This window comes from Pseudonaja textilis, chromosome 4, assembly GCF_049901715.1.
Source record: "Pseudonaja textilis isolate UNSWEBS1 chromosome 4, rPseTex1.2, whole genome shotgun sequence".
Classification (NCBI taxonomy): Eukaryota; Metazoa; Chordata; class Lepidosauria; order Squamata; family Elapidae; genus Pseudonaja; species Pseudonaja textilis.
The window spans coordinates 63,908,130-63,933,445 of record NC_141993.1 but is presented as its reverse complement, the minus strand read 5'-3'; the positions used below and the strand labels follow the sequence as shown (position 1 = coordinate 63,933,445).

Genomic DNA, 25,316 nt, shown 5'->3' with positions numbered 1-25,316 from the left:
TTTTAAAATTTATATTTATAGCTGAATATTCTTAATCGTTTTTTCATGTCTAGTATCATTTAAGCCTTAATGTCATGTACAGTAGGGATAGAACAGGAGCACTATAAAATATAGAACTATATATAGTTTCAAAACTATATATGAGTTTTGAAAAAAAATTAAATATAGAAATGTGAAGTCTGTCTAATATTGATCAGATAAGTCGTAAAATTTAGATTTTTTTTGCCTAGTAAACTTTCTACATGTAGCAGTTATCCAAGCATTGTTTATTTGCGCCTAAAGGAAACTTGAACTGTATTCCTTGTATCCTTTGTACAAAATACTTTTTTTGTTTCTGTTTTAATCCCAATTATCTTTGGCTTATTTAATTGTTTTCTTATATTTCTTCCTGATTTGTAGCCAAACATATTATCATGATGTTAATATATATTTATGATACAAGTGAATATCTTCTCCCCGAATCTAGTATAAATTCTAGTAGATCAACTTTTTAGATCTAAATCAGTGCTTCCCAAACCATTTCCTTCTTTACCTGAAACTATTAGAAAGTCCTTGTTATCCAATATAGGTAAAATATTCTGAATCAATTTAAATATACCTCTTGTGATTAGGTAATTGTTTTGTGTGTTGTTCTCTGAAGAGAAACCACTTTTATCTAATTTTGGGTAATTCATCCAAGTTTGGAAAGGACTATTTAGATCTTTTTTCTAGATTTTGAGATTATCCATGTGTGTCAGAGGGAATGGCAGCTAATGATAAACACTTAGAATAACTAATGGGTGCCTTTAAGCATAAATTCAATTCAGGAAGTAGTTTTAGTTTTCTTTTAGAATTTCTGGTCCTTATATACTTTAGGTTTCTTGGTATTTTGGAATGCCTTTTAAAAACTGCTAAAATGAACGAGAAGAAAAATAAGAGTTGAAAACGTAAAATATTTGTTACGTAAGATGAACATTGAGTATTTGGAAATGTTTGCTCTTGTAGACAATTATCTTGATTCATTGCATATGACTTAAATAATTTTCATTTGTTCTAGCTTCAAGTTATTCAGTGTATTGATGTGGCAGAGCAAGCATTAACTGCCTTGGAGATGTTATCACGCAGACACAGTAAAGCTATTTTGCAAGCAGTAAGTATTGCTTTAAATTAAAAAAAAGTTATTTTTATAGTGATCATAACCATAGTTTTCTGTTCAAGCAAATAAAGACTCCCAGAAATCTCTTCCCCCACCCCCTTTCCCTCCCTGGATGAGATGAAGTCTTTTTTGACCCAAACATTTTTTTTAACTTTTGTTTTTATAGGGAGGCTTAGCAGACTGTTTGCTGTACCTGGAGTTTTTCAGCATAAATGCTCAGAGGAATGCATTAGCTATTGCTGCCAATTGCTGCCAGAGCATCACTCCTGATGAGTTTCACTTTGTTGCGGATTCTCTTCCATTGCTTACCCAAAGGCTAACCCACCAGGTTGGAAAATCTTTTAAACTGTTGTAGGTTTAAGATTTTCATCTTGCATACTTCAAGATATTTCATGCAAAATTTCCTGTAATTCTAAATGATAGTGAGTTCCATTATGGGAGAAAATATCAGCCTAGCTTTACAGCCAAAATAAAAAAGCAATTGTTTCAGTTCTTAGTGAAATTTTTCAGGATTTTGGTTCTTGATATGTGTGACATTGTATATTTGTATATTAAAACATAATATTTGTATTCAAACCATATAGGATAAAAAGTCAGTAGAAAGCACTTGCCTTTGTTTTGCACGTTTGGTGGACAACTTCCAACATGAAGAGGTAGCGTCTTTTTACTTTTTCAGCAAAATCTTAAAAAGATTTGCTTATATGAAATATTAATAAATGTTCTTTCTTTTCTCAAAGAATTTACTGCAGCAGGTTGCTTCTAAGGATTTGCTTACAAATATTCAACAACTCCTAGTAGTGACTCCTCCAATTTTGAGCTCAGGGATGTTCATCATGGTGGTGCGCATGTTTTCCCTAATGTGTTCCAACTGTCCTATGCTAGCAGTTCAGCTTATGAAGCAAAGTAAGTTCTTGTGTCAATTTTTTTTGTTTATTAGCTGATAGTTTTTATAGATGAAGTTCAATGGATCAGTAAGTGCCAAGCTGGGGAAAGGAAGATGCAAAATTATTTTTAAGAAGCTGACAAGGGTACTGCAGCACATTTCTTGACATCAATAAAAAGTTTATTGATATTAGCTAGGAATAAAATCTTGTAGGCCATTACGTAGCAAGACCATTCTAGCAGTATAGAAAGATAGTAACATACTTGTTAAAGCTGAAAACAATAGAATAAAAGCAGGTTAGATGAAAGACAGATAAAGTGAAATGAGCAATATTTTTAAAATTTTGGCTGTGGAATGTCATCATACTGGGTGCTATGTGAACTCCTTTGGCAATGGCATTTAACGGCGCGTGCGCGCACGCGCACACACAGGTACACATGAAACAACATCAACAGAAGATACATGAAACAATCAACAACATCTTCAAAAGATTAAAATTCACAAGGGAAGGAAACCCCCACCACCATCATAGTACAGGTGCTCCTCAATGTAAGACCACAATTAGGACCGGAATCTTGGTCAATAAGTGAAACAGTCATTAAAAAGTTGCCCACATGACTGCTTCTCTCAACCACTACAATCCCGTCACTCCCGGTTGTGATTGTTAGATGTCAGGTAAGTTTTGTGGGGTGACTCGAGGGTAGCGGGGGGATCCTGGAGGCTTCACTCAAGAGCTGAAAATCCTCCCTGCCAAAATCCAAGCAGGATTTTCAGCCCCTGAGGGAGACACAAGCATGGCCTTTGTCAGGCCTACCAGAGCCTCCCCTGACATACCTCACATTCTTTACCTTACCATGCTGCCTTTCTGCTTAGATTTTGGCTCCCTCTCATTGGGGACTGGCTATAAGAGCTGCCTGCCAAGGGAATTCAGGTCCCTTTTAGCCAGCCCTCAGAGACAAGAGTGAGTCTTTTCAGCAGGTAGCAACAGTTTGCCACCTTCCCTGTTGCCATACATCAAATGCATTGTACAAGCAACACAGACCAGTACAACCACATGGCACAACCATAGTACATGAACCAATGAAAGGCCTCTAAATATCTTAAATAAACCAAATTATCCAGTAACCAAAGAAAAAAAACCCAGAAGTGATGTACAATATGTATAAGAACTATAACAGCCACTATCTAGGACAGACAGAATATACAATGAAAATTCCTAAACTTTAGAACATATGGGAAGACTTAGCCATAGTTTCAACTAGAAATCTATGAAGATGCTAGATCAGGTTAAATCCAAAAACACTAGGGAATTCCTGGAAGCTTGGCATTTAGACAAATCAGGAGGGGTAAACCATATATACATACCATTCAAAACAGACAATAAAAAAAATGATCAGAACACTCCTTGCCAGCAATCAACACCCAAATAAAGAAAGATTAAGACAAACAAGCAGTAAACAATACCCTAATAAAGGGATTATCAACTCAGACAAACAAGTAGTAAGTAATAGGAACTACCAAGTACTAAGTTTTATTTAATGTGTAGCCTTAGAAAAGAGACTCCAAAGATCTGGGTGATAGATATCAGAGTCATGCCAAGTAATGAAGGTGTTCAAAGTACAAACTATTCATTTGAATTGGGCTACAAAAATTATGAATCAGGTGTCAGAAGATTGGGGGAACTAAAAGAAAGTAGGACCCTAATACTAAGTTTCTACAAAAGAATACCACAGCAAATCACTCGAGGTGTTAAAAAATACCATCAGGATCTTTATTACCTCTCAGTGACATCTGACAGACCATGAAAGCAATTTCTTTGTCAAATCCCAGCCTAATATTTGACTGAAATAGATCAAGAAAAAAATTATAAACTTTTAAAACATGAACTGGAACGGGATGTCTATATGCTATTAGCTACAGAGAATGTAATGGGGAAAACATTGTTCTAATGCAGGGGTACCTTTGACATAATCAAAATTCAACAGCTTCCACTGCACTATTTTGCAAAACAATTGTTTGTTTTTTTTTCAAAAATTAATGGATGGAGAGTAGAATGAACTGGTTTAAAGTAACTATTGACATAATTGCTTTTACATAAATACTTCCTTCCTCTTCTTCCTTTTTCTTCCATTATGTAAATGTTTACATTTCTGAAAAAAACCACATATGTGTAGAAAACCACATATTTGTACAGAAGAGCCTCATTCTTTAGACACTTGCCTAAACAAACAGACCGAAAGAAAATAATGCCTATCTTGCAATGGGTCATTTCTTTCTGCCTTCAAGGGCATGTGAAGTAAACAGTGTTGTGGTTTGGCTTTTTTTCAATTGTTGTGTCTAGGTACCTAATTCATGTAGCTAAAAATTGGGTTTGCAAAGCATATTCAAATTATTTATGTTCTGACATTGCATTTATTTGTTTTATCAAACACAGTTGTTTATAGGCTATTGATTCCAGCAGATTCATGGCATTTTACAAGTGAATTTATGGAATCATCAACAAATAATCTAGGTTGACATAAGGCACAAAAAACCCTACCCTACCCTACCCTACCCTACCCTAGATGTAAAACTAGCATATATAACCATTTCCCCACAGATATTCCATATATTAGGAAGATTTACATCGTGTAAATCTGCCTAATATATGTTTTCAAAGCAACATGTTAATTATACATTATAGCAGAAACTAATATTCTAATTGTATGAGTTTTATTAAAGATATTGCAGAAACTCTTCACTTTCTTCTTTGTGGAGCCTCAAATGGGAGTTGTCAGGAACAAATTGATCTTGTTCCAAGAAGTCCTCAAGAACTGTATGAACTTACTTCACTTATCTGGTAGGTTTCACCTGAATTATTATTCAGTTTTTGTCCGGGATCATATTTCATAATACCTAAAATGAGATGAATGCTGTTACTAAATCACACATTTACTGTTAAAATGTTGACTTGTTCTTTTTAGTGAATTGATGCCATGCTTACCCAAAGAAGGAATTTTTGCTGTTGACACTATGCTAAAGAAAGGAAATGCGCAAAACACAGATGGTGCAATATGGCAGTGGCGAGATGACAGGGGTCTCTGGCATCCCTATAACAGAATTGATAGCCGGATAATTGAGGTAGTAACATCAGCATATAAACATCTGCATTTTATATAGGGGTTTGGACATCACTTATCAGCCACTGTCATAAACAAATTTCAACTATGAATTGCAGGTAGATTGGAATTAGCACTAATTGGCAAGACGTGATACTTATGAATTCAGTATTCATCAATTACTGAATCATTTGCTTGCTCTAGATCTCAGGGGTGTCAAACTTAAGGCCCAGGGGCTAGATGTGGCCCGCAGAGTACTTAGATCTGGTCCATGGGGGACCCCTGGAAATAGCAAAGGGCCAGCCTGTGGTGCCTCCCCACTCTGTATTTGCTGGGAGAGTTGATCCCAGCTGAAAACAGAGTTTGGGAGCCTGTTTTCTCTGGTAAAGCACCTGGGCCACAGGTGCCCCCAACCCAAGTGATGTCAAGCTAGCCACGCCCACTCCACCCCCCAAGGTGAAACACAACCCTGATGCTGTCCTCAATGAAATTGAGTTTGACACCCCTGCTTTATCTGATTAAAATATACTTCTTCCTAATATTGTATATATTGCTGTTGAAAAGATATCTCTACTGCCCTTCAGCAGGATCACATGATTGATTAAACAAAATCAAGATTGTTAAACAATCAGTCAAACAAAAAAGACAATAAACTTTTAAAAGCATTATTCTGACATTAGTCACATATATATTTAGATGAACTCTGATCTGATTTCCATATGACATTAAGCCAAAATGGTAATTAAAAAAATCCTACTGAAGCAGAAGGAAGTAACCCAACCACTATGGTTTAGTATTGTGTGAGAATTAAGCCATTTAAAACATTCTGTGATTACTCAGAAATGTGTTGCTGGATAGGAAGAAGAGGAAGTTGTCCTAAAGTAATTTGTACTTGTATTTAAACTTATATATTTGTTCTCAGGCAGCTCATCAGGTTGGTGAAGATGAAATAAGTCTGTCTACATTGGGGCGTGTTTATACAATTGACTTTAATTCTATGCAGCAGATCAATGAGGATACTGGAACAGCACGTGCCATTCAGAGAAAACCCAATCCTCTAGCCAATGCCAGTACTAGTAAGCACTATTTTATTTTTGTCACTGAAGAGTGCTTCCTGTATAGTCTTACAGTTTATTTTTTCATACATTTATTTCTAGTTTTCCAAGCAGCCACCATTCCATATTCCAATTCCATATGGTCACAATGAAATAGTAACCACAGTAAAAAACTGAAAACAGCAATGCAATTTAAAATAGCCTACTGCATACCAGATAGGATGCCTGGTATTAATACTATTGTCCAAATTTATTTCACCTTGAAGGAGATAATCTTGTAGGTATCTGGTATCCATATAGCAGAGGGTGATAATTGTTCTTAGAAATGTTGGAAGCCAGTGCACTGCCCACAAAATGCTTATAATATTGCTTTATATTTAAAGGTAACTTCAGGTAGAGCACACTGCAATAGCCCAATAAGCACAAAATGAGAATATAAGTGATTTTTCTCAGAGACTCTTATTCTAAAGGAGATGTAGTTGAGCAATAGTATCCCTGTTAGTGGTCGAAGCTGGAGTAAATCTACTAGTTTTATATATTCATAATTCAAAATGAAGATCCCACCTTGGGTTACTAATGTCTTGTAGAAGGCATGCTAGCAAATTTTTGCATATATCCCAGTGGTTTCAATGAGTAGGTTTGGCCACATATTCTGGTTTTCCTATAATCATAAGAGTTTTAGGCATATTCTTAAGACATTAAATCTACCCTCTCTGACTACAGAATTCCAAATTAAAGTATGCCCAGAAAGGAAGCTTACCAAATTCATCAAGGATTGCATCTACTGTTGAACTGCTCTGACATCATCCCTAACATTTAACTGGACTTTACTTTCTTTAAGATCATTGCTCTATGTACTATTTTCAGGGTTTATAAGTTATGGATAAGCTAGCATGGCTTTATACAGGTAGCTTTTTCATGATGCAGGTCTCATAGAGTAGTATACTAAGTTTTTGTGAGATTTTTGCTATTCTGTTGGATCTCACTCATTGGTGGTAGAATACTATGCTTCAAATCCCAAGGGAGAATATTTCTTTCAGTGTGGAATGAGAGAGATAAGTGAACTTGCCAGTGCTTGGTTACAGACTATAGAAATAATATACCCATAACTTCGTTATGGATATATTGCAAAACTCCATGACATTTTAGATCCATTTCAATGTTACTTTCATTTTTTAAATATGTCCTTCATTTTTCATGGTCCATATTCTTTCAGTGAATAACAAAACTTTAAGAAAGGTTATTTATTTCTTAGTGCTTAGTTTGAAATTTAGTTATTGGGAAATTTATATTTTTGTAAAAGTATCAAAATGTTTTCTAAAAGAATGCCATAATGTATAAATGGAATGGAATGGAATCGAATTGAATATTATGTGTACATTTAGCTCAATACAAAAAATTGACCATCTCTCTATACTTTTACAGGCGGACATCCAGAATCAAAGAAAGATGATGCTCGAGCACAGCTAATGAAAGAAGATCCAGATTTAGCTAAATCTTTTATTAAAACCTTATTTGGTGTTCTCTATGAAGTGTATAGTTCTTCAGCTGGACCTGCTGTTAGACACAAGTGCCTTAGAGCAATTCTTAGAATAATTTATTTTGCTGATGCTGAACTTCTGAAAGATGTACTGAAAAATCATGCTGTGTCAAGGTACTTATTAATCCATATCTTTGTTGTGAAGGATACTATAAAAATACTTGATTTTTGCTGAAACCAGTCTCTTGAAATTTTAATAATTTAATTTAATGAAGATATTTAATTGTTTAAAGTTTCTGTATTTGGCAATTATAGCCATTGAGAACTGTCGAGAATGTTACTTAATCAACATTAGATGTTTATTATTTAATATTAAGTGCTAGCTGCTTCATTTACTTAAATTAATATAGCATGTTTCCTATGTGAGTAGAATCAGACCATTATCAAATATTCCTGCTTAATACAGTAAGAAAGCTATATGCAAACATTTACCGTATTTCCCCATGTATAAGCCACCCCCTTTTTCCAAAATTTTCAAGCCCAAAAAGTAGGGGGGTGGCATATACAAAGCAGGTACACTTTTTATACGTGAAAAATGCATAAAATAATAAAGTAGGAATAAACTGGTTTTCCAGCAGTATGCTATACTTTTTTGTAAAATTGTACGTGATGATACGATTACGAGTGCGAGCACGCGATAGAAATGCATACGCTAGGCATCGGCCTGAATGCTTGCTCCTACTCTCGTTCCGATGCATAGATTGCTAGCGTCGCCGCACCGCTTTCGGCGTCATGACCGAAGTTGTAGATCTAGACGTCGAATTTTGTTTCTTTGTAAATTTTCTTTCTTCATAACTTGTTTCTCTAATAAAATATTTTTTTCAAAACTTCACAGTCCAAAAATTGGGGGGGGTGGCTTATACAAAGGGGGTGCTTATACATGGGGAAATACGGTATTTAAAATTCTTGGATTGAGTCCAAGTGAAAATATTTTTGCTGAGGACTAGGCTGGATTCAGAGTGAACTGTTCAATGTTGGATTGTTGTTGGATCCTGCACCATTTAGCCAAAAAATTATATTTCACTGTCAAAAGGTTACATTCATGGATTTCAAATCAGCTTTTGATCTGATTCCATTGGAGAGACTATGAGAGAAAACACAGTGAATAAAATATTGATTTTTATTATTCAGATTATTTTAACCCCATGTTGAGAGTCAGATGTTACTGATGGAAATATTACTACTATGAGAAAAGTAAGGCAAGGGTGTATTTTAGCCCTCTTCCCCTTTAATTTATTAATAATGGAGGCTCTCACATTTTTTGTTCATTATGCCATAGTTTAGGAAATTGCACTTTCAGCTTTGTAGTTGATATAATTTTGTCATTCTCCCAAGTGGGAATGAGAAAAGCATTGAGGTCATTGGCTTCTTTTTGCCTAAATATTACTTGGAATAAATGATCAAAAAACTTGTATCAGTATTAGTTTTTGCACTGCATATTGAAGGACACATAAGCAGTAAATATAAGTATCTTGAGATGCAGCTGGATCTCTCTTTATCTTAGAGCACACATTTTTCTTATTGGGTCAGGGTTGTTCAACATACTTCCTCATCTTGATATTTTTCCATTCAAAGTTTTATTCCTGCAGCCTGCAAGGTCTTGGTAAAAACATTTCTCAGCTTGTTTATGGAATTCAGATTTGTACTTTAATAAATTTAATATACTGGAAAATGCCATCCTAAAATTAGTCTTATTTCCTATCATATAACTGACAAATTGCCTTTAGGAAAGTTTTAGTGTGGCCTATTGATATAAAGGAAATAAAGAGCTAATGAGAAACATTATACAGAATATGCAAAAAGAGTAAGAAATAGTAGGATAAAAAAATTCAGAGTGTGAGACAGGAAAAGGAAATACAGGTAACAATAGTTCACATCAGCTTTCTACCAGCATTTGCATTTCTTAAAATTTCTTAATTTTTCTATCTGTTTAAAACATTCTGCCAAATCTCACCTACTCACTTCCATTTCTCTGTCACAATAATTATATCCATTTTTGATATGCTAATTTTCATATCTATAAACCTTATGTATCCTCTACATAACCTATCTAAGGGATCCCTACAATATTTTGTGTGTGTATGTGTATGTGCCCTATACTTTCCATTTACTTTTATGACATTACTTCCATCATGTACCACTGTACCTGCTGGATCCAGCCACCAGCTCTCAACTACATATTAGTGCAAAACATAACCCAATTCTATTTTACATTTTCCCTAATAAAGAATAGTAGATTTCCTTTTTCATATTTGTATTATTTCTCCATGAGAATTGACTCAAATATTCAGCAATAAAGATAAGAAATAAATACAAAATATTTAGGAGTGTATAGTTATTTTTAACACTATTTTGGAAAAATGTACAGTCTGGCAAACAAACAAATAAACAAACTCATGTTCCATTGTTGGACTTCATTGCTTGCATATTAGCATATTGGGTATGCAATAGAAATGTAAAGTGTATTTGCTAATGTTATTTTCAATATACTTTTCCTCCCCATTTTTTGCATTGTGCTCAATGGTGAAAACATCATAATTTATCAAAGTTAAATTGCATTTTCCATAATGTTCTTTTTTGTTGTTTGGTTATTACAGTCATATTGCTTCTATGCTGTCAAGTCAAGATCTTAAGATAGTTGTTGGAGCCCTTCAGATGGCAGAAATTTTAATGCAAAAATTACCTGACGTTTTTAGTGTTTACTTCAGGAGAGAAGGTAATGCGAACTTTTGACTGGATTCTGGTTTTTGGTATCCTACGTACAGTTTTGATTATATGCAAAGTATAAGATAATAATCAACTAGTTATAAATTCAGTATTTATCGAATTATGAAAATATAAACTTCATGCTCTATGATTCTTAGGCTATAAGGACTTGATGGAGCTCCCTATAATGATATGTGAGAATGACCTTTGGAGACAGGAAGAAAACCCCACATAGATAATGGTCTGATAAAAGGCAATTTAGTCCACACACACTCTAGTATTCCAAGCACTAAAAAGAGAGACGAGGGGATAAGAACTTTCATTCTAACAAGAGTCTGTTAATGTAACCTTACAATAAAATTGGATTAGTTCAACCGGGTGTGGTTCTTGTCTATTTTACAAGGCTGACGTCCTTTCAATCCTTCTCATGAACTTTAGTGGTATGCCAGTTCTAGCACTAACATTTAGTATAACTCTTCTGGCCACAGAAAGGTTTTGGGGCTGAATGAGCTGCCTCTATCTCCTAGCTGCAGGAGCAGTTTCAAGAAGGAGCATACAACAGGGATAACCTGAAGAAAATATGCTATCATTTTCTTTTGAGTGCTATTGAAACAGTTATGATTCTGATGACTTCTTGGACAGTTCTATGTAGCTTTCTTGGTGGTTTGCCATTATTTCTTGGGGATTATTTTTGATTTCCTGTCTAGGATTTATAAAGAATGGTAAAACATCACCCAGCTGGCTTCTATGCCTAAATGGAAGATTAGTATCTGGGCTTCTCCAGTTGCAGTCCAGCACATTAACCATGATACAATGTTGTTGCTCATATATATGTGAAAAATGTTTCAAAATCAAACTAATTTTCCTGTTTTGAGTTCATAATTATTTGTTTTGAATTTAAAACAATATTTCAGCCATCTTGAAAGTGTTTGGAGCTTGAACCCAAATGAACAAGACAGTCTGTGCTTACACTCAGACCAATTGTTGGTCCAAACAGGATATTTTAAATTTGAAATGGTTTGAAATCCAAGCATTTGGATACCCTCATTGACATGACTTTTCTCTGCATTCCCCTACTACACCTTCTCTTCTTCCTATTTCTTCTGAGTGAATTTGAAATGTTGATTTTTAATATGAAAAAATGGTTTGAGGTACACTTGCTTGTTTCTGAGCTCTGTAGGCAGCAAGAAACATCTGTACTTTTATTTTTGAGAGGAAATTGTTTCTTTTTGTTAGCAGCTGTCAGAGAATTGTTGAAGAAAAGGGAATAAGTTCATTTTTTCCATTTACTTGTTTCTGTTGAGGGGTAACTTGATTTAAATATTTTACATTATATTTTACTTTATTCTACCACTGTTTTAAAATAGGATAACATTGGATCATTAGCCCATATAAGACTGGGCATCATGATTTTTGAGTGCACATGCAACATTGATTTTTTAAAATAATTATTAAACCATGCTCCATCTATCCAGTTCTTAAAAGTAAAATTTTCATTTAATGAGCTATAAATTCTGTCACTTTTTTCAGGAGTTATGCACCAGGTGAAAAATTTAGCAGAATCAGAGGCTTTACTGACAAGTCCCCCCAAGGCTTGCACTAATGGCTCAGGAACGCTTAGTGCTACTACAACAGTAAGCACTGGAACAGCCACTACTGCTAGCAATGCTGCTTCAGACTTAGGTTCTCCAAGCTTACAGCATAGCAGGGAAGACTCTTTGGACCTGAGTCCACAGGGGTGAGTTCACATGACTGTGTGTCTGAATCAGATATCCTCTTAAGATATCAATCAACATGTTAAAGGTTTTCTATTCTTTATTTGCATATAAAAAAATGGAGTGAAGAATGTTATGATTCAGTATTTACTGTATCAGTAAGTTTTTTTTTTTTTAAAAGTCAACAAAATAGAATGTTAGTATCGTAATAATTTTGGATTTTGTCCTACATGCATTTGTTTTTTTAAAGTCTGATTTTTTTGTTCTAGCTGTTGTTACTCTTTTAAAATATACATCAGTAGCTGATATTCAATTAACTATTTGCCAACTTCTCTCAACCTGTTTTTAAGCCATATAAAATGAAAAAGTAGTACAAATCACCTGAGTATTTAGGCAGATATTTGTCTTTTAAACAATGCTTTTGTTAAAATGTTAGCTGCTAAAAAGTATATCTAGTAGGATCATTTAAAATCCATATGTATTTAAAACTGATATTTGTTGAAATGTGAAGCCACATTAATAAGCCTGATATATAATGTGTTTTTAATTCAATAGCCGATTAAGTGATGTTTTGAAGAGGAAAAGATTGCCAAAACGTGGACCCCGAAGGCCAAAATATTCACCTCCCAGAGATGAGGACAAAGTAGACAATCAAGGTAAGTTTTGTCAAAACAGGTATTGTAAATTGTTAAAATAAATTGAGGTCTAGGTTTCTTCCAGCCACATTCTTCAGCTAATATTGTCTCAGCCAACAAAACCATCTCAAGTGAAACTGCTGAGATAACTTACTTCTGAGAAATTTCTGGGCTGTTGCCAGGTGTGGTTGTTGCTTTTTGGCTGAAATACCATTTTCTACAAAAGCCTTTAATTGACATCAAAGTTTCCCCCTTCTTGACAATACAAACTGTTTCATAGGGCTTCTCTTCAATGTACAAATGCCACCGGGTTTTTTTTTTTACAATGTAAAATATGCCATGGATATTCTAATCCTGTGTAAGTCCTTGTTACCTTGGATGTTTTATTATTTCTTATCACAGATACTTTTTGCTTTTGCTGTAAACTGCTGTGAATCCCTTCATTGAATTCAACAGTATACATGTTTAAATGAATGGACAAGCAATCAATTAAATATTGGTTACATAACATGAAATAAGCTAGAATCTGGAACATCCTGGCTTGTTCTTAAGTATCTGTATTCTAGTTATTATTTATTTGCAGTTACTTTGATTTGCTTGGGAGAAACACCCCACCCCCAGTAATTATGGCATTTGAGGGACCCAAAGTATTAATGGTAATAGGGAGAAACCAAACAACAGCAAATTTTCTAACATTAAAAAAAATCCCTTTCTAAATGCAAACACACACAATATTTTTTAAAAACAGGCTGATGTCTTGTTTCCGGCTGAGTACCCACAACAGCTTGATTTAGAAAAGGTTTAATGATGTGTTTTAATATTGTAGGGAATTACAAAGAGTTGGCTGTTCAGGTGCATGCTTGCCCTGGAGAACATAGGGAAGTAAAAGACTTTCTTGATAGCTAGACATAGCACAAATGGTTTAGAGCTGTCCAGAGTGAAACCATAGGGCATTGATAACATACAGGTAGTCCTTTCCTTAAAACAGTTCATTTAGTGACCGTTTGAAGTTACAGCTGTTGCAGCATCCCCATGGTCACATGATCAACATACAGATGCTTGGCAGCTGACTCGTATTTATGACCATTGCAGTGTTCTGGTGTCATATGAGATTACCTTTTGCAAGGTTCTGACAAGCAAAGTCAATGGGAAAGCCTGATTCACTTAACAACTGTATTACTAATTAAATTATTGCAGTGATTCACTTAACAACTGTGGCAAGAAAGATTGTAAAATGAGGCAAAATTCGCTTAACTGTGTCACTTAGCAGCATAAATTTTAGGCTCAATTGTGGTTCGTAAGTCAAGGAATACTTGTACAAATTTGAGAAAAGAAGCTGCAACAGCAGAGAAAGAGAGGCAAATGTTCACTGCGGTCCGGAAATCAAACATTAGAGAGATAGTCAGTTAGACAGAGCTATAAAACAGAGCAGGATATAGGAATGCAGATCCTAGGGGGATGAGTTGTTTCCAGCAGAGGGGCAGCTATTCTTAAATAGGCCAGTTGGATGAATAGCTCAATTATATGCATCTGTGTCTTTCTTTCTTGTGGAGCTGAGCAGCACAGACACATTTGGACTTTGATGCGCTGCCAGGATCTGATCCCTTGCTCTCACCTAATTCCTCTCCCCCCACCCCACTCCTGGGGATTTCCTGCACTAGGTAATAGATGCTGAGCGGGGTCTGATGCTAGACTGTCAGCACGAAGAGTCAGCAGACACTCAAACATCAGACTCCTCAGCATATTGATAGTCTTGACAGTTGGTACGTATACCAAAGAACTGTTACAGTGGTATATGCCTGCAGTGGCAGCTTATATAATGCTGTATGTATATATAAACCAAAGAGTGGCAGCAATATGGGTATGTAAAACATGAAGAACACATGTCCTCATTTTGAAAGTGCATTTGGTAATTTGATACTATTTTTAATTCACTTGGCATCTGTGACTGCTTATAGCTTGCTGTGGGTTGAATCACTTAAAGAGTATTAACAAACACAAATATTGGTAGCTCTTAATCTAGAACAATCTCAAGATAATTGGCAAATGTATTCATCCTATGTAAGTTCCTTCAAACTTAAAGTCTATTACCGTTTTCCATTTTTTTCTAAAAGCAAAAAGCCCTACTGCTACACAGTCTCCCAAATCTTCTTTCTTGGCAAGTTTGAATCCTAAAACATGGGGAAGATTAAGTACACAGTCGAACAGCAACAACATTGAACCAGCACGTACAGCTGGTGTGAGTGGCCTGGCAAGAGCTGCATCAAAAGATACAATATCCAACAACAGGTACCCTCCCCCCTCCCCCCCCCCCAAAAGAAAATCAGCTTTGTTATATAAAACACAATTCTGTACAACTTTGAACATGACTTTTTATTTTTATTTTTTAATGTATTGCTTTGTCTATAGCAACTAAGCTTATAAGTTCCTTAGTGATAGAAGATCCAGAAGACCATATTGGATCAAAAATGTTATCCAATAGTTAGATGGTGGAGATTATCAAGTAATGGGAGTATATGTGTGAAAAAAAAATATCAAAGAACAAATCATTCAAGCTAAAACCAAGACAAATAACTAGGACAAGACTATTACGTTTCTATAAAAAGAAAAGGAATGTTGGAGACAATCTAAAATAAACAGAGATTACTAGTGGAAATTGGTTTTTAGTTTTCATTTTCTCTAAAATTATGTGATTTGTTTATATTAAAATACATATTCAAAGAGCTTTTCAGAGAATGTGTGCAGTACAAAGATGGTAATGTATTAAATTGTGCATTTCTTGTAGAGAGAAAATTAAGGGTTGGGTTAAAGAGCAGGCTCACAAATTTGTGGAACGTTATTTTAGTTCGGAGAATATGGATGGAAGTAACCCTGCACTAAATGTGTTACAGAGACTTTGCACTGCAACTGAACAACTCAACCTTCAGGTTAGGATATCTTTTTCATTTGCCTTTAAATAAAAGGGTAACTTTTGTGGGAGGACAATTAAGCACTTTGCTCTTCTTGCTTAAATAAAAATGTTTAATGTATATAGCTTTGCTTTGGAAAAGATAGATTTTAAAACTTGATGTGTGCGAGGATTATAAGTTTTTCTTGCTTGTAGTTTTTTTTGCTGAAGAAAGATTGTTATTATCAGTTTTTATTCAAATAATTTTTAAGGATATAATTAGAATTGTACCAGCTTTTTTTAATTCTAAGATGTAATTTTATAATGTACCAAGCACAATTGAACATAGGGTAAAACTAAGCTCGATCTGTGAATGTGTGAATTTAAAATTACAAGCGGAAGTAACTTGGACTGATCAGAGCTGAATACATAATAGATTGTTATGGAATTGTCATTCCAATTAATGATCCCATATGAAGATGTGCATGTCCAAGGAAGACCAAGCTTTCTCTTCAGGAAAATGTAGCAGGGTAGCCACATCTTACGTTTGAAGTACACTAGAAATTTGCATTTGAGTAAATTTTGGATTTAATCTGCATCCAATTAAATATTATTTTCCCTAGCAATATGTATCTTAAAATAACTAAATATTTTTTAAAAGGTCAAACGTTGGGGAAACTGAGCTTTGAAACTAACCATATAAGCAACGATTACTTCAATTTAAACACTTCAAAAACACTTGTACTCATTTCATGGTACAGGTAGTCCTCATTTAGTGACTGCTTTGAATAGCAGCTGTTTGTAGTCTGTAAAGCAAAGGAAAGCTGAAGTAAGAATGTAAGCACAATTGCAGTTTCAGTTAGTGACCACTTTGCTTTACAACCAAATTGCTGGTCCCTATTGTGGTTGCTAAATGACAACTTCCTATAGTCGAATGAATTCATACTAATGCAAAAGGTGATGCGCTTTTAGCTTGTGCAAACCTTGTGATTACTTTATAAATTGTTTTCCAGTGTTTCTGTAGACATAGTGTTGTTGCTTTGTTTTCCACTAAACATAAAGCTGCTTTAATGATTTATTAAAGAGATATGTTTCATTCAATGCCTCATGCATTACAAAACATTTTGTTCACATGCTTTGCACAGCCATGTTACTTAATAGATCTGGTATCTCTATTGAATTCAGTCCTTGGGTAATAACATTATTTTATTATTTTGTAAGAGTGGCTCTTAATATTCTCATCAAGCTGTTTTAAGTGTTCTTCATATTTTTATTCACTAACTTGTAATAGTAGATATCAATACAGATATAATTGACCGTATACTAATTAGTGAGCATTGGATGAATGAAAAATTCAGGATTCACAAATAATAGGTTCTGATAAATTTAATAAGCCACGATGGAAACAATGAAACTGTTATGAAAGTAAGAAATCCATAGTTCGGTCATTATTTGTTGCCTCAATCAGTCAGAAGAAAAATTTTTTTGTTTGTGTGTCGAAGTTTCACTTGGATGGCTCTGGGGAAGTGTTTTGAAAAGAAATATTTCAAGCATCCTATCTCTGTGGGTCATGCACTGCATGAATATATTGTGCGCTATCTCTTATTTATAGTGTGGGTTCTATCCATACTCCGATATGACAAAACAGGATCAATAAAGTCAAATTTGCATATATTTTGCAGTTTGTTTTTCTCTCATTTCTGTTTTTAACTATGTTGTTGTATTCCATTTATGGAATAGTTTCAAAACTATTAAGCCTTGTTCTTATATAGAAACTATTTCTTTCAGGTGGATGGTGGAGTTGAGTGCCTTGTAGAAATCCGTAGTATAGTCTCTGAGTCTGATGTCTCTTCATTTGAGATCCAGCACAGTGGGTTTATGAAGCAGTTGCTGCTTTACTTGACGTCAAAGGGTGAAAAAGATGCTGTAAGCAGAGATGTCAGATTGAAAAGGTTCCTTCATGTGTTTTTCTCTTCTCCTGTAAGTATTCGTATATTGTTCGTTTAGTATTATAGGAGTCTTTTCATTCCACTATCTACTCTGTGGCAAATCTTTTGAATATGTTAGATATTTCTGCCAGATAAATATTCTGGTTATTTTATCCCAGTAAATGCTTGATGCCAAATTTTGAAATATGGTTTGATGCTAACCTCACACAAAAATAAATATCTGAGTTTCTATTTGATATATAAATTCTTTAGTTTAATGATCAAGACAATTAACAAATTAAATAAAGTACAATTATACTGCTAGTCTGTCAGTATAGTCTGTCAGAATTGTACTGTCTTGAACATTTGGAATATAACTTCCATATTGCCCAAAGAAGTAAAAAAATACTGTATTCTTTAATTTCAGTTCCTCAATAAGAGCTGTATGAATTCAGTGGTCCCTTCCAATTTTATATTTGGAAGGAACCATTTCTGTTTGTCCATTTGGATTATCTAAATGTTGACTTGTCCAAACTTTGTGATTTTTACATAATGGGAAAAAATTAACTTTTACAGCTTCCTGGAGAAGAACCCCTTGGAAGATTGGAACCTTTAGAAAATGCGCCTTTGCTAGCATTGGTTCATAAAATGAATAATTGTCTTAGTCAGATGGAGCAATTTCCAGTTAAAGTCCATGATTTTCCAAGTGGAAATGGAACGGGGAGCAGGTAAGGATTAATGCTCAGGTAAACGTATTTGTATTCCTTGTAGCATGTTCCTTGTATTATGAATGCTGCACAGGTAAAATGATATGCTATATGGTGTTTATTGTTTCTTTTCTTTAAATACTAAATAGGTATTTCCAAATTAGCAGAAAATCTTAAACTTCTGTGTAGAGGTTGCAAGAATATAATATTTATAAAATTCCGGCTTCCTAATCTGGCATGATACATGAACTTCAGTTGTCGGAATATGATTTGCCCATTTCATCTACTCACATTTCACACTTTTGCATCTAAAATACTCAACCTACTGAAAAAGTGTTTGAGCCTGGGTGTATCCATATAAGAGAGAAGGAAAATGACACTTTCTGTCATTAGCAGCAAAAGTGAATTTGCAATAATTTATAATTGGGGAGACATTACAGGTAGATCTATAACCAAACTATATTGACCAAATGTGGTAGTATAATTTAAGATAAATACAGAACATTATATGAACCATGTAATCGTGCCTTATCTTGTTGATTTATGATAGAATATATTTTCATACATGTACATGTACGCACACACATGTGTGTGTGTGTTTTCTTAAGTTTTCGTGGGTACTTACATGTATGGTATTCAGCTTTGGGTATTTTCGCACGTCATTATAGTTGTGCTTTTAAAGTTGTAGCATCATTTCGGCAGAATCTCATCTGCTATCATCAGGCTTCTGTATAGTGTTCGTCTGTGAGTCAGACTAAACTGAAACGGCTGTGAAAGTCTGACTCACAGACGAACACTATACAGAAGCCTGATGATGGCAGATGAGATTCTACCTAAACGTTGCTACAACTTTAAAAGCACAACTATAATGATGTGGGAAAATACCCGAACAAATCTGAATACCATACATGTAAGTACCCGCAAAAACTTAAGATATATATATGTGTGTGTGTGTGTGTGTGTGTGTGTGTGTGTGTGTCTGTCTGTCTGTCTGTCTGTCTGTCTGTCTGTCTGTCTTTGGTTGTTCGGGTTTTCTCCCGCGTAAGATTCGAAGTATCTAGGCAACGTTTCGATGAAGTCTCATTCATCATCTTCAGGCTTCTGTCTTCGGCTCTTGCTTCTCAGAGTGATGTGAGATTGCAGCTGCTTCTTCCTTTTAACTGCTAGTGGGGGTGGGACTTGATTGGGTGGGGCTTGGCTGTGTTCTGATTGGGTGGGGGTGTGTTCTCATTGGTAGGGGTTTGGCTGTGTTCTGATTGGTTGGGGGTTGGCCGTGTTCTGATTGGTTGGAGGCGTGTTCTGTTCAGGTGGGGGCTTGGTAGTGCTCAGGTTAGTCTTAGTTGCTGGGGGATTTGAGTTGGTGAGCTGTGATCTTGCTGTTTGGCTTCGAGTTCCACGGCCAACCCCCCAACCAGTATTGGCATGCATGGAATCAGTCTCTTCCTCTTCATTCATTTTCTGCCACTTAGCAGTTGGTTAATTGTAGAGGATATTCCTTTTTTTATTCAATCGTCTCAATAGCCAAGAGATTCACTCATTGATTTTGTTTTCAAAGGCAAGGTACAATAGAATTTATTGGCTTCTTAATCGGTAGCTCTCGGCTGTTGAATTCCAGTTTGTAGTTTGTGGATTAATATAATCAAGCTTAGTACAACGGCTCTTTGCACTGGTTTTATTCTCCACTGTGGGTTTGCCCCTGAGAATATTTTATCCAAATGTGATTTTCAGAACAAGTTTCAATAGTTTATCAATCCCTCTTCATTCCACAATATAATTCTCAGATGCAATTGTTCTGTTGCCTTTAATATTCACTGGAGAGACTGTGAAAAGCTTTACTGCAGGTTTCTGCCCATTTTTGTACAGTAGATTCTGAATGCATTAGGAATTATGCATTCACTCCACATGGGCCCTTTCAATATCAACAGTGCTTTGTAATGGTATATTTCTGTCAGATATCTACAAAGACGCATCTGCTTAAGGCCTTAGTGTTTTGTCCTATGTTCCCAACTCAGTCAGTGAGTCAAGGGAAATTCTTAATTAGGGTTTTACTCTTATTTATTTTGATCTAATTGCTGGGCCACCACTGTCAGGTAAACTTACCCCAAATGTGTGTTGCGCTGAGGCCACAATCAAGGAAAATAGACTGTTTACTTGCAACTGTGATTCTTTATTATCTGCATTTGCACAAAACAGTCTTCTTCCTCTTTTAAGTCTGGGTGATTCTAATTCGAGTATTTCTTTACTAATCCTTAGGAGCTGGGAATGAAACAGGAGAAATTTTTTGGCAATACTGACATGTTTTCCACTCAAAATCTCAATTATAGAAGGTTCTTGACTATCAAAAACCTTAGCTATAGAAAGTTTTTGATAGGCTTTAATGCAAGATGTGAAAAACTTGTATATGTGAATGTGCAAATGCCAATGAAAAGATTTATAGTTATAAATAAGTAACTTATCTTTCTGACTATTCTGTTTCTTATTTTTACAAGATGAAAATTATAGTATAAAACCTCCTAGAATAACTGATATATGAAAATCCACATAGATTATGAGAAAAAGATGCAAGAGGCACCATATAAATCTCAAACCAATTTTCTAAAATTAGAATATCATTTAAATTATAGTTCAAATGGTTTCTTTTGTTTTTAGGATAAAACTCTAGATTTCCGAAAGAAAATTCATAAATATTTCTGGCAATTTATAAATCATTTTTGATGTTAGTATCCATCATAATTTTTAAACTGATATCCTAAATTCCTGAAAAAAAACCTGCTACTCTTTGAGAAATTTACCTAATTAAAAATACTTTAAAGTAACTATTGGGAAGTGCTAGCTTTTAAATTATGTGGGTAACAGCTTCGCTGAAATGTTCTTGTATCTTCTATGATACTATGATATCTGTAGGAATTGTGGGAAAGTGGAAGTCTATGTTGATTTTAGACTAGATTGGTGAAAATCTACGTATTTTTTCTATAATTTGAACTAAAAACAATAACCTATTAAACAATAGGTTAAACAATGACCTAACATGTTTGTATGCTTGAACATTGAGATTAAAACTAACAAGATGGGATGTCTAATAAAGTAATATCTTAATTATTTTCTTCTACTAGTGCATTGTGGTGCACTATTCTACATATTTATTCAAAAGGAGGTAACACTTTTTAATTGGTCTTGCCCTGGGTAAGATTGTATGAAGGTGCTACTTTAATCAATGTAAACTGTCTTGAACAAGCACCTTGCTATAATAATTTGAAATCAAATAAAAAATATCACATGATGTTATGAAGGTTCTGAATTAGAAAGACAAATTAAAATACCTGTAATCTCACCAATGTAATCTATGTAGCCAATGGAAAAGATGAATTATTTTAATTATTATAATGAATTGATTGTATGAAACAGAAAATAGAATAATTGTAGCAACGTTTTTCATAAATTATCTTGAGTTTTTCTCTTAACAGAGGATCACAAGCTTTAAAATTTTTCAACACCCATCAATTAAAATGCCAGCTGCAAAGACATCCAGATTGTGCTAATGTGAAACAGTGGAAAGGAGGACCAGTGAAGATAGATCCTCTAGCGTTGGTACAAGCCATTGAAAGATATCTTGTAGTTAGAGGTATTTTATTCTTGTTACGATTCACTACCACTGTATGATCACAATTGTATAGTACTTCTGGTTTTGTTTTAGAAACTCAGCTTTTACAAACTGTATTATAACCCACTTAGTTAAAAGTTTTAAACAGCCTAGCTAAGGTTTCTTTGCAAAGACATTCTAGTCCATATTGAATTAGTGCTCATATATCTAGCCAACAGTTTGGTCTGCCCATTCCAAATGGCCTGTTATAGGCCAGAATCAGGAATAGGTTAACCAGCTAATATGGACAAATAGCTAATTGAAGGACATTTCTTATTGAATATTGTTATAACTCAAGTTAATTTTTTTATTGTGTATAATTTTCCTTCATAGATCAGCAGTTTATTGTTGAATTGTTAAGGATTGCATGTGCAAGGAACATTTCCAATATGATATGACAACTTTCCCTACCTGATGACTCTGAATGATAATTTTCCTTCTGTGACAGTTGCTGTCTATCTTGGAATTCTGATAGAAATTAGACAATCTGTTATTCTTTGGGTCATCAGCATAGCTTCTAATGCATTTGGAAAATTCTTAAATATTCAGGGAAATATCAGAAATGTATCCATCTTAAAAATAGCCCATGTTAAACTGTACAGCACAATCAAACATATAGGAGTTGACTACAGGAAATGTTTGATGATATTTCTTATTATATGTTTTAGAATAGTTTTTTGATACAACATGATTTATAAAATGTGTCAAATTTCAATTTCATGGGACTTCATTGCTCCTAGACTTTAGACACATTCTGTAATTTAGACCATTTGTAGTACCTTGGTTGAAAAAATTTTGCCCTATGATGCACCATTTCATCCCAGTGGAAGGTTATAGGCATGTGTGTTTTAGTAATACAGAGATTCATAATAGAGGTATATGCATTAGTTTGTGCAAGCCCATATCTTAGTAAGAAATAAAGTAAAGTAATTGGATAACTTAGAAAGGTATTTGTTTATGCATGCACATATACATATGTATATATGTAGATACACATTATTACTTCTGTAGTATAAGCAAAAATGATAAACAAAGGTGACAAAAAACCGTATAGTCTTCATCATTCCAGGTCCATAGGAAGTGCTTGATAGGTGGACAAAAATGCCAAATCCAGTTTAAACGATTGAGGAAAAACAATTGGGGAAAAAAATGAAATACCGGAATAGTAGGAGATATGCATATCAAAATTGTATATCTGTTAAAGACATGTTCATTGTTATACCAATCCTGAGCCTTCAAAACAATACATAAAGAACTTCCTCAATATCTCAAAATATTGAATATATCTGATACCCTAAAAAAATCACCCTGCTTGGAACTGCCTATATTTTTAGATGGTACTGTAGTACCATCTCAAGATGCTTGGCTAGGACTTGAATTATTAAGACTTAGACTGTAAGCCTAAGTTTAGATTACCCAGACATAATAATTTAAAAACCATAACACCCATCTATCACTTATCCCAGAAGAAGCATGCTGATAAATCTTCCCATGCCTAAAGCAGACAGTTTTAATTGTCCTTTCTTAGATCACTTAGTATGTAGAAGCTTCTTAGTAAAATTCTTGGAACTCCTATGCTAAACTATTCTTTCTGTAATGGGTTATTTGATAGAGAATATTATATTGCGATTTAGCATTTAAAAAATAATTTTAAAAAGCCAAGGCAATTTTCCGTCTTTGCTTCCTTCATTGGAGAAAATGTTTTCTATAAATATAAGAGCATAAAATATACTTTGCAGTTTCTGTAATTATTTTAAAAGCATTCTTTGGTACATGATCCAGTGGTACATTCTGTTTGTTTATTTTAGGTTATGGCAGAGTGAGAGAAGATGATGAAGATAGTGATGACGATGGATCAGATGAGGAAATAGATGAATCTCTGGTAAGGCACTGTTCAGTGTATAGTTCTGCTTTGCATTTTCAAAAGTCGTTTTTAAAGGTTTTTCTCTCCCCTCCCGGCACATCTGCTTTTTTAAAATAGGCTGCTCAGTTCCTAAATTCAGGGAATGTGAGGCACCGGCTTCAATTCTATATTGGAGATCATCTCCTGCCATACAACATGACAGTTTATCAAGCAGTTAGACAATTTAGTTTGCAAGCTGAAGAAGAGAGGGAGTCTACAGATGATGAAAGCAACCCATTGGGAAGAGCTGGCATATGGACCAAAACTCATACCATTTGGTGAGTCAAAAGAAAGGATCTGTGACAGTTCTCATATAAATCTGATGAAGTATTATATTAATTATATTATTAAAATAGTTGAACTAATTGAAATTATTCTTAATTTCTAATTAACATGACAAAATGGAGGAAAGTAGGTTGGAGCAGATTTTAACACTTTCTGAAGGTTTAATCAAATGTAAAAATATGTGAGTACAGGGATTAGCTTCGGTTTATTTCATCCATCCCTAATAGGAAAAAAATATTCTGGCATCTTTGATATTATAGAGCCTGAATGAACAATAGACCCTAAAACTACATATTTGTCTCCTGGTGAAAGGAAATTGGAGGCCTTTTATTGCATTTTGTTTGAAAAATAAGATTGAATGTTTCACATGAATTCTGATGATTCTTCAATGAGGTGAAATATCACACTAATTTCCTCTGATATGCTATTTTTTATTCATTTATAATTACTGTAGAAGTAGGTTTATTTATATGTTCTATTTCTATCCCACCTTCCACCAGAAGTTCAAGATGATGTATAAAACTCCCAGTTCCAATTTTTCCTATAACAGCCATCTGACCAGTTTTGTCTGGATTCTGAAGTAAAGCAGGAGATCATCAGGTAGCTCTAGGGTTGTACGCTAGACTAGGGCAGTTTAAAATAATCATAGAAGATAGTGCAAAACTACTTCTGAACCATTGTAATAAAAACTGCTTGGATATATCTGTGTACTAGAATATGGTTCCCAGATGTATACTTATATTAAATCCATTAATTATGTAAACAAGGAAGTCCATTTAACAGATAATCAGAGTTATATAATCTAGTCCAACCCCCCGCCCAAGCGGAAGACCCTACACTATTTCTGACAAATGACAGTCCAATCTCTTATTGAAAATCTCAAGTGATGACGCTCCCACAGCTTCCGAGGGCAAGTGGGTTCCATTGGTTGATTTTTCTCACTATCAGAAAGTTTCTCCTTATTTCCAGGATAAATCTCTCCTGGTTCTGTTTCCATCCATTATTCCTTGTCTGGCCTACAGGTGTTTTTGAAAATAGCTTACCTCTTCCTCTCTGTGGCAGCCCCTCAAATATTGGAAGACTGTTATCATGTCTCCCCTGGTCCTTCTCTTTACTAGACTAGCCATGCCCAGTTCCTGTAACCGTTCTTCATATGTTTTAGTCTCCAGTACCCTAATCATCCTGGTTTCTCTTCTCTA

At 34.6% G+C, this 25,316-nt stretch overlaps 1 protein-coding gene across 6 annotated transcripts in view; it reads left to right on the top strand.

The window, feature by feature from the left end:
• Nucleotides 1-25,316, top strand: part of TRIP12 (thyroid hormone receptor interactor 12) — an 88,794-nt gene that overhangs the window by 49,442 nt on the left and 14,036 nt on the right. For 4 of the 6 annotated variants that reach the window (XM_026701543.2, XM_026701548.2, XM_026701546.2 and 1 more), the window contains 18 exons: nucleotides 1,037-1,129; nucleotides 1,302-1,463; nucleotides 1,720-1,788; nucleotides 1,873-2,038; nucleotides 4,740-4,857; nucleotides 4,982-5,138; nucleotides 6,039-6,192; nucleotides 7,597-7,825; nucleotides 10,309-10,427; nucleotides 11,948-12,155; nucleotides 12,688-12,788; nucleotides 14,882-15,056; nucleotides 15,553-15,694; nucleotides 17,443-17,634; nucleotides 18,159-18,310; nucleotides 21,739-21,911; nucleotides 23,738-23,811; nucleotides 23,911-24,110. In XM_026701543.2, the coding sequence (XP_026557328.1) occupies nucleotides 1,037-1,129; nucleotides 1,302-1,463; nucleotides 1,720-1,788; nucleotides 1,873-2,038; nucleotides 4,740-4,857; nucleotides 4,982-5,138; nucleotides 6,039-6,192; nucleotides 7,597-7,825; nucleotides 10,309-10,427; nucleotides 11,948-12,155; nucleotides 12,688-12,788; nucleotides 14,882-15,056; nucleotides 15,553-15,694; nucleotides 17,443-17,634; nucleotides 18,159-18,310; nucleotides 21,739-21,911; nucleotides 23,738-23,811; nucleotides 23,911-24,110 (2,684 nt within the window). The remainder of the gene's footprint in view (nucleotides 1-1,036; nucleotides 1,130-1,301; nucleotides 1,464-1,719; nucleotides 1,789-1,872; nucleotides 2,039-4,739; nucleotides 4,858-4,981; nucleotides 5,139-6,038; nucleotides 6,193-7,596; nucleotides 7,826-10,308; nucleotides 10,428-11,947; nucleotides 12,156-12,687; nucleotides 12,789-14,881; nucleotides 15,057-15,552; nucleotides 15,695-17,442; nucleotides 17,635-18,158; nucleotides 18,311-21,738; nucleotides 21,912-23,737; nucleotides 23,812-23,910; nucleotides 24,111-25,316) is intronic. The other 2 variants (XM_026701547.2, XM_026701549.2) reach the window with 1 other exon arrangement.